Genomic DNA, 9,794 nt, shown 5'->3' with positions numbered 1-9,794 from the left:
AAAATTTGTGATCTTCCCTCAGTACTACATAAAGTTTGTTTTTTATAGAAGTTCGATATCTGTGTTACCTGGGGTTGTTCCCTGTAACTGAACTAACTAGCTATGGCGAGTTAGAAGTGAAGAGGGCAGCAGCGCAAAGGCCTTCAGGAAGGTCTGTAATATTAGTCTTAAAATCAAGACAGTCCCATGAGGGTTTTGTATTGATCTAGTCAGTGAGGTTTTAAAAAAAAAAAAAAAAAAACACGAAACAACAAAAAACCCAAACCTCAAAAAACCCCAACACCCCAAAATGTTCCCCATACCAAATACTTGTCTATATTGAACAGCCTGCCAAAATTTCTCACTTTCAAAGGAGAGAAATGTGAAAATCTAAGCCAATTTTATTCTTGTTCTCTTAGCAACGGGGTCAGTTTATGGAAGAGGCTGCTTCTAGCAGTGTGGAAATGGACAGCCAGGCCCAGAGAGTTGTGGTCAACGGAGTTAAATCCAGTTGGCAGCCGGTCACGAGCGGTGTTCCCCAGGGCTCAGTTTTGGGGCCAGTCTTGTTCAGTATCTTTATCAATGATCTGGATGAGGGGATCGAGTGCTCCCTCAGTAAGTTTGCACATGACACCAAGCTGGGCGGGAGTGTTGATCTGCTGGAGGGTAGGAAGGCTCTGCAGAGGGACCTGGACAGGCTGGATCGATGGGCCGAGGCCAACTGTATGAGGTTCAACAAGGCCAAGTGCTGAGTCCTGCACTTCGGCCGCAACAACCCCAGGCAACGCTACAGGCTTGGGGAAGAGTGGCTGGAAAGCTGCCCAGAGGAAAAGGACCTGGGGGTGCTGACTGACGGCCGAATGAACATGAGCCAGCAGTGTGCCCAGGTGGGCAAGGCCAATGGCATCCTGGCCTGTATCAGGAATAGTGTGGCCAGCAGGAGCAGGGAGGTGATCGTGCCCCTGTACTCGGCACTGGTGAGGCCACACCTCGAATACTGTGTTCAGTTTTGGGCCCCTCACTACAAGAAGGACATGGAGGTGTTGGAGCGTGTCCGGAGAAGGGCAACGAAGCTGGTGAAGGGCCTGGAGCACAAGTCCTATGAGGAGCAGCTGAGGGAACTGGGGTTGTTTAGTCTGGAGAAGAGGAGGCTAAGGGAAGACCTTATTGCTCTCTACAACTACCTGAAAGGAGGTTGTAGCGAGGTGGGTGTCAATCTCCCAAGTAACAAGCGATAGGACAAGCGGAAATGGCCTCAAGTTGTGCCAAGGGAGGTTTAGACTGGACATTAGGAAAAGCTTCTTTACTGAAAGAGTGGTCAGGCCTTGGAACAGGCTGCCCAGGGAAGTGGTTGAGTCACCATCCCTGGAAGTATTTAAAAGACATGTAGATGAGGCGCTTGGGGACATGGTTTAGTGGGTATGGTGGTGTTGGGTTGACGGTTGGACTCGATGATCTTAGAGGTCTTTTCCAACCTTAATGATTCTGTGATTCTGTGAAATGGACTCTGAGGCAAAAAGCCCAGCTGCAAAAAGTTCTTTTTTTGTGTAGTAGTATTAAATTTTCCTCAGATCAGCAGAAGTATTTTCATGTAAAAATACCTTAAGTTCTAGTTCACAGAATCTATTCTGATCACCATATTGTCTTCTGTGCCTAAATGTGAAGTCTAATCTTACTTGACAGTTTCAATTAAGATTAAAGTCCATTACGAAATGTCCTGATAAGAATTAGCAGGTCCTTATATGACCTGAATCTCAAATAAGAAACTACCTTCCTGTAAGCTTCCCATTCCAAATGTGCTCAAACTGTGTTTGAAAATAAAGTACTGCTGTCCATCCTTTGGGTTATACCAACTGCTGCTAGAAAGTCTGAAGTTGGAAAATGATCTTATTTCTTGTTGGAAATGAAATGAAGAGGAATAAAAGCATAAGTCAATAAATAATGAAGCTCAGGAAGTTTAAAAGAAAAATAAATTGAAAGAAAGTAGGTGGAGTTCTTTCTCACCAGACTCTGATTTCAGATAAAGATGACATAAAAGAAACAATTCAAGCAAACTGAGTACCTGAGTTATGTACAAGTGTAATTGAATTTGCACCTGAACAAGTGGATTGGGCTCGAATTTTGCAAAATAAAATGTTGAGATGCTTTAAGTAGTATTAGAGGGCCAGGAATGTAATTAATGACCTCCGTAATTCTGTTACGAAAATGGGAAAGATTGGACTGTGGTATTCTTGAAAGAAATGAAAATATGATTGTCTCCAGGCTTGCCTTCTGAGATTTGGAGTTACGTGGTTGAAGCTAGTGTATGGTTCACAATAGATGCTTGTAAACTTCGGAACAAATCTTTGCTCTGTCAGCAAGTTCTTTTAACGCAATTTTAGTGTATTATACAACTCCCAAGTAACTTCGAATATGGTTATACTAAGATAGAATACAGTGTGTTTTCTCTCTTCATACACAACGTAGCTTTTAACTGAGTAATTATTTTGTTTGCAAGAAAAAAAATTAAACTAGTGGGCAGGCAAGTCTCAGGAGGAGGTTTAAAAAATTGTCATTTTCAGCTGTCCTGCTGCACCAGGGGTTTCCACTTCCACAGCTGGGTTGAATGTTATCTCAGTTAACTCAGTGATCTCTTTAGCAGGCTTTACATACCTTTCTATTATTGGTTTAAGAGGTAAAACATTTTTTGTGATGAATGCTTATTAACATATAGATTAACAGCCCTGTTTTCATTCTGGCTTAAACAAAACTGTTTAACAATGAGTTTTGATTAACAATTTTATTATTCTTCAATACAATACATGCAAAAGTTACTCTACCTATTAGGAAAAAGCAGTCTGAGTTTGCTTCTAGTGAAATATCCTCACCCTGAGGCGGCAAGTTCCCGTTTTTCTTTCCCTGAAGTTTTCATTTCTTCATAAATTAGTCAACCCTGAAGACACCAGCTGTGCTTGCTCTGAGCAGTCATCTTGTAGCTTTGATTGGTACGTAACCCACATGCCAAGCTTTAAGTATGGCCTTTCTGTTGTAAAGTGTATTTTGACAGACAATAGCACTGAAGCTCAGATTCAGACATATCTGGAAATGGTCCATTCAGCAGAAATTAAGCAATAATAATTTCTCTGGGGATTATGATCCTTTTACCAGTATCTAAATACAACTGAGTGTATAAAAATCAGAATATGAATATTATATGCATTTGTAAGATGGAAGATTGCAAGAGGAATGAATGGAAATCTATCTTGCAGTAGTAGTAATATATTCTAAGTGTTATTCTATAATAGCACTGCTTTTGAGTATTTGAAAACTATTTGTAAATAATGCATCCAATTTCCTCCTTTGTTACAACACATCAGATTTCTTCATGACTATGCTTCCTCAATGGTATTTTTAATATTCTACTCAGCTAAGAATATACTTCTTCATCTTTGCGTTTTTAGTTTCTTTCTGGGGCAGCTCATCAGATTGAGAAGTGCTGTGCTTTGAGATATGATCCTTGTTATTTCCATACTAGATTGAGCACTAATTTGCTGCATTTGACACACGTTACTCATCATGAGGTTTGGCACCAGTGCAAAAGCAGTGTAATGTCAAAAACTGAGTGCACTGCAACTGCAGCAAAGCCAGGAAATAGTGTTTCTGACAGCATTGTATTTCAGCGTAAGGTTGAAGCACGAGAAGATGCAATTACGGGGCTAGATCTGCAGTGCAGAAAAAACGCAGGCTTCTCGGAGCACTTTCTTGAAGGGCAAATAGAGCCTTCCTTTAGAATCAAATAGGCTTGCATTTCATACCAACCTGGCATTACTTCACTGCCTGTAATTATATATTGTGAAACATTAAACTGAAGTCAGGTTTTCTTTTTTAACATGCAGAGTGCTCAGTATCCTGGCTACTAATGGAGTTTGAGGCAGTGGGCAGGTACGTGGTTCAGTTTTGTTTTTTCTGTGTGCAGTGGCTCAACAAGGGATGCCACATCTATCCCAAGGGTGTAAGCCCTACTCGCCTGGGTCAGACCCAGGCTCTGCCCAGCTCGGTGTCCTGCCTCCAGGGACGGCCAAGGGGGATGTCAAGGGACCTCTGCAGGTCTGAAACTTTTTAATGAAAGGTGATTTTAAAATCGGTATGTAGCAGCTCTGAGGGACGTTTCTTTCATGGATTTGCCAAAGTGCCCTTTGAGGGCAGGGAAGCGGCCGGCAGCCACAGGATCCTGCGGCAGCGAAGCTCCCCGGTGTGCGCTGTATGGGGTGGAGAAGCACCTCCCGCTCTGAACCGGTGCCCGTTTACTGCCCCGTGCTTCATGTTGCTGGAGACGTTACCGCTCCTTCCTCACCCTCCCTATCCCGCTCTCGGCGTTGTGGGGCTCATCGCTGGTTCCCGGGTCCCGACACCGGGACAAAACTCGTGCCTAGCACGGGGTCTGGGCCCGCACTGCCCCTCTCACCCGCCCGGAGACGGCTCCTTCCGCAGCTGCCGCCCGCCGCTGCCTGCCTTCAGGGCCGGCACCCTTCTGCGCTGCGGCGCCTCCCGCCGTCGTTGTTTTACCAGGGAAAGGCTGCCGCGGGAGCGTGAGGAGGGGAACAGCCTTTCTTAGACCGGCCTGGAAACAGCCGGGGCGCGCTCACGCACCGGCCCGCTCCTCCCCGAGCCCCAGCGCAGCGTCCCCGCCCGCCGCCGCCATCTCCTCCCAGCTCCCCCACCCCCCGCCAGGAGGACTGACGCGGCTGGCAGGGCGGGGCGGCGCTGTAGGCTCTGCGGCGGCGCTCTGGGCGCGCCGCGCGGCTGCCCCTGTGGTACCATCGGTGGGGGTGGTGGAGCTGCTTCCGCTTCCGCTGCCCTTGTTGCCGGCGGGAGGTGACGGGACCAAGAGCCGCGATGTGGCGGAACCTGCTGGTGAGGCCGCCGGGCCGGGCCGGGCCGGGCCGGGGAGAGCAGCCCGCTACCGCCACGGCTACCGCTGCGTCAGCCCGCCGCGGGGCTGCCGCTGCTAGGGCGGCGCGGGCAGCTGAGGCTGGCGCGGCAGGGCGGGGGTGTGTGTGGGCTCCCTCAGGGGCGGTCGGCGCCATGCCGGGTGCCCGCCCGGGCTGCGGGGGTCGGCCGGCTGGTGCTGCCGCAGGAGCTGCTGGGGGGAAGTGTTTCGTTTCAGGTCCTGGCCCACTCGCTCCACCCAGGGCTGAGCTGTAGGTACCGGAAGGGGCGGGAGTTGGTCCAGTGGGTCTGGGGTACGCTTAGTCCGTCTCTAAGAAGATAAATTTTATAGCGTGTTTATTTGGGGCGGGCGAGGGGAGGGGGTGTGTTGTTCCGTTACTTGCAACCCGCATCATCTGGGTGTTTGCCCTGTGGCTGCATTTCTAGTGGTGGTGATTTTGCGGGGGAGGATCAAGGTTATCAGCGTTGCTTGGAGGAGACTGCTGGCAGCTTAGAGGGACAGCTGGCTCTTAACTTTGAGACTTGACGTGTAAGCGAAGGCAGACTTTGAGCCATCGGAAGAATTACAGATTATTGGTTTTGGTGGCCTGACCTGTGCTAACGAGCACCTATATGAGCTGACTATGGAAACAGATTCTAGTTTAAGACACAGCAGAGTGTCTTTAAGGTCTGTGTGCGGGAGGGGAGTGCTTTCAGCTCTGAAGGTTAGCTCCTGTGCTGGTGGCTAGCAGATGAACCGCAGCTGTGACAGAAGATCCTTGTCTGCACAGACATGTTTGTCTTAAATATTATTCTCTCTATCGCTAGAGTTAGACACAGCAAACGGTGCCTAAAACAGATCTAAGGGGCTGAGGTTGAGATTTCCACCAGCAGGATGCTGATTATGAAGGTTATGCTGCAGATCCATAAATCTGTTTTATCTTACTGAAAGTAATTTTCCTGCGTTTTTCCTTTTTAGGTAACCAGTCAATCACTCCTTTACGTAGTCTGTTGAAAGATTGACTGAATTCAAAACGAGTGGGTTTTGGTGAAGTTTTGTTTGTTTGTGTGTTTAAAGACTCTGTTTTCTTCCTGTCCCTTCCACTTCTATCTTACTTTTAAAAGAAACTATTTCTACCCAGTGTGGATATAGCTGAAAAATTTCACTGTTTTTAAAACACTCTTTACCTTTTATTTCAGGGTCTTCGCCAAATTTCCCAGAGGACCATAAGCACTGCTTCACGCAGGCAGTTTGAAAATAGAGTTCCTGAGAAGCAGAAGCTTTTTCAGGTATTGAGTGAGCACTGATAGTAGAATAATGTTAGTAGAATAACAAGTTTTTAGTAGATCATAATTGCATACATTTTGTTTCTAGAGAATGGTGAAAACGCTTTTTACATCTGAGGTGAGCTCTTGAAATCAGTTGTATGACTACAGTGTTTGAAATCAGCAGTTATTTTCTACAGAGATTAAGAGTATTTGTACATGCATACTTGACTTGCTGACTCTTTAGGGTTTTTTACGCTGCGAAATGATTTGTACCTGAGTTTCTTATGAGTAGTAGGTACTCTGCAAAGATAAAGACAAAGTACTCTGAAATGAGATGAGGTGGGGGAGTACGTTCTAAGAACGAATAGAGAAAAACAGCAAGTGGGAGGACAGAAGTACAGTGAAAAGTTAAACCTTCAATCTTATAGCTATATCCATAGCTCACAGATGAGCCCCATAATTCTTAATGAGGATGTGGTATTATTGTACTTCTCAGTTATGAAAACAGTAAAGGTCTTAAGGGATTGAATTCACTCCTAGAAAATTATTCAATCTTTAAAAATAATTTCTGAATTAATCTCTTGCTGATTGATAGGGCCACCTAGTGAGAACTAGTGGTTCTTCAAATGCCAAAGCATTGAGTGGATACTCAAGAGCATACTCCCAACTGTGAGCCATAACTTGGAGCAGTAGCTTCATACTGAGGATAGAGTAGACTTTCAGCGATGTGAAATGGAAAAAGTATGTTAGAAGCCCCAGTTTAATAGTTTTTGTGTCTTGTTGCTTTCCTTTCCCCTGAAAGAGAAAGCCAGTCTCGTTGGGACACTGCCTAAGGAGCACAGTGTTCATTGCGAGCCAAGGGGAAGCAGGATGTTGGCAATGGGTGAGGTCAGAGGTTCTGTTTCTGCTGGCAGAGATCTCTAGGCATATCTCTTCCTCCTCCCATTCCTTACTTGTGGGGCAGCAAGTTAAGCTGGGCTGGCTTGTGGGTCACCAGCACTGGAGGCTGGCTTGAATTCCAGAGCAGCGTGAACTTGCTGACAAGGGTAAAGATGTGGATCTGGTGTCTAGGAGTTTTACTTCAGGTGGAGCAAAACAATTTCTTGTATGACGCCTGATGACAGTAGAGGCTCCTCCCCTTGCCTCTCCCTATAGCAGGGACTTACTGTGCTGGAGGCGGAGGGATGGTAGTCATATCCTGTGCACCCGAGGGGGCTGGCAACTGGTGTCAGAAGTGTTTAGGCATCTGCCAATCACCACTTTAGAAATGAATGTGCACATCATTTACTATACTTCCCTAGTGAGTGAACACCTGATCACCTGAGTGAAAGCTTGAGAGGCAAAGCAGATTCTAAATAAGGTTCAGTGTCTTTTGGGAGTTGGGAAGATAATTTGGGGAAGTAATTCTTGTTCTGGGTAATTCTAGTTATATTAACACAATATTGCAAGAACTGTATTTAAATAGCTTCTTTTTGTCACTTGTTTCCATTAGGAGGATAATGGCATCCCAGTGCATCTTAAAGGTGGTGTGATGGATGCTCTGTTGTATAAAGTCACCATGGGTCTTGCAGTTTTTGGTAAGGCTGCTACTAAGATATTTATGCTTTGGTACAATTTCCAGTGCGCTAATGTTAAAATACTTTTTCTTTGGTACAATCTCCAACAAGTTTGGTGTTTCCTGAGTAAATTAGTTACACAGTTCCTTCAGTCTGTTCTTTAGAACATGCAAAACACATGTAGAGAGGGGAAAAAAACATTTGGACATACTATATATTTATTTGGGCTTTCTCAAGTTTAGCTTTTCAGATGGGTTTTTTCCCCCTGACTAATAGTACTATGGGCTGAATACTCCTTCAGAATTCACGTATGATGTTAGAGAAAACTAGAACTACTTAGAAAGCTTATTCTGAAAAGGAGTAAAATGTAATTATGGCACATACGTATCCCAGTTTTCTCACTAGCCTAACTCTTTTTAGTAGTAGGTGATACTTGATGTGCTGAGGTTTCACGTGCTGTGAAAACTAGCAGAATATATTCAAGCTTTATGATACTGTATATATTTAACCTTTACGTTGCTTATTACCTAGTTTTGTAATACCTTCTAAATTAAATATGTTGATCTAATGGATTTTCAGTTACTTTAAGAATGAGTAACCATTACTTTATGATCATCTGTGTAGGTTCCACAAACATGCCTCTCCCCCTCCCCTTTGTTATTTTTTTTCCTCCAGTTTCTTTATTTTTATGCCGTCTATGGAGAGGTATTTAAGGATTTTTTTCTCTAAAATATGAATTGCCAAAAAAAAAAAATTGTTGAGACATGGCTATGGAAATGTGTTGTGTCTGAATTGCAACTGCCTATTGTCAATATTTCTTCTGGAACAAACTGTGAAAGGAAGACTGACTTGAAAGGAATTCTGTTTACCATTCTGAAAATATCTCTTCTGTCTCTTAATTCAGGAACAGCCTATGTTGTTTACGAGCTGCTTGTCGCTTCAATGCCCAAGAAGCAGAAATGACTCCAGTTCAAGATGCCTCAGTGACTAGCATCTCTTCGTCCAATTCCATGTGACTATGATGGCAGCTTATGCTTCTTATAAGCAGCTGGCTTAATGCTTGGAATCATAATTTAATTGTAACATGTTACCTGCAATCAGTAAAGCAGTTTTTACATTGTGTTGTCGTGGTCTGGACTGTATCATGTGTTCTACATTAGAGTGCTTTTTACTTCCAGTAAATGTCCATTGAGTTGATCAATATGCAGATCTTTGAATTGTGAGCCTCTTTTCTTTGTATGTGGTTTATGTTAGTACTTCGAAGATGAGTTAAATGCCCTGAATCCCTATGAGAAAGTGGTATCTTATCTTTATTATAGAAATTTCCTCTTCTCGATTTAGTGGAGCAAAATAATCTTATAATAAATGATTAGGATTAGATTAAACCTGTGTGGAAATGAATGTTGAGGTCTTGATGATTATGCTGTATCTTTGCTGTCAACTGCTGGAAGTTGACTGTGATACATCTAGAAATAGAGGAATCTGATTCCTGATCATCATCCAAAGGTGACAGTTCTTACTATGTAGAGGTGATAACACTGTCCTCTGCAGGTTCAGGGGCTTAGAAGTAGTCTCAGTTGAACTCGGCACCTTCATCTAATAGATTTTTTTTTTTTTCCAGTGGCTGTTCTCTGCTACAGCTTAATGGAACATCATATTTCATGAAAAGAATGAAGATTTGTAAGCATGCAAATATGATTAGCAAGTGATTGTGTATTTATCTTGCTGCCCATGAAATCAACATATATATGTTAATCATGATTAAGACTCGGACATCTTCCAACATTGCCTCATGTTTCAGGTGGCTAAAGCCAGCTTGTTCTCGGTCATTAGGGTAAATAAAGCAATCAGTTCTTTAGCATAAAATAAGAAAAAAAAGTTGATTAGAGAATTTGAGCGTGTTCTAGAGCAAATAGTAAAGTGGAGGAGGGGCACAATAAGTGTTAATACTAACTGTACTAGTGCAGCGCTAGAATTTCTCTACTGATTGAAAAGGTTTACAGTGACTTAATTAGACAGATACTCTGGCAGTTGACTGCTAATTTGACCTAGGTTGAACTGGACCCTCTTAAGCCAGAAATA

The 9,794-nt window shown here is 43.9% G+C and overlaps 1 protein-coding gene across 1 annotated transcript; it reads left to right on the top strand.

The window, feature by feature from the left end:
• Positions 1-4,718: 4,718 nt before the first annotated feature.
• Positions 4,719-8,832, top strand: COX7A2 (cytochrome c oxidase subunit 7A2). Its single transcript, XM_075145331.1, has 4 exons — positions 4,719-4,872; positions 6,088-6,177; positions 7,649-7,733; positions 8,617-8,832. The coding sequence occupies exons 1-4, from the start codon at positions 4,855-4,857 to the stop codon at positions 8,673-8,675; spliced, it is 252 nt and encodes an 83-aa protein (XP_075001432.1). The 5' UTR covers positions 4,719-4,854; the 3' UTR covers positions 8,676-8,832.
• The last annotated feature ends 962 nt before the right edge of the window (positions 8,833-9,794 follow it).

The sequence above is a fragment of the Calonectris borealis genome, chromosome 3 (assembly GCF_964195595.1).
Source record: "Calonectris borealis chromosome 3, bCalBor7.hap1.2, whole genome shotgun sequence".
NCBI classification, from domain to species: domain Eukaryota; kingdom Metazoa; phylum Chordata; class Aves; order Procellariiformes; family Procellariidae; genus Calonectris; species Calonectris borealis.
The sequence above is the reverse complement of the archived record's forward strand: the minus strand, read 5'-3'. Positions and strand labels throughout refer to the sequence as shown.

Bases quoted from the DNA above. Each gene is read 5' to 3' on its own strand.
- COX7A2 (XM_075145331.1), top strand. The intron at 6,178-7,648 runs GTATTGAGTGAG...TGTTTCCATTAG, and splicing joins AGAAGCAGAAGCTTTTTCAG to GAGGATAATGGCATCCCAGT. The intron at 7,734-8,616 runs GTAAGGCTGCTA...CTCTTAATTCAG, and splicing joins CATGGGTCTTGCAGTTTTTG to GAACAGCCTATGTTGTTTAC.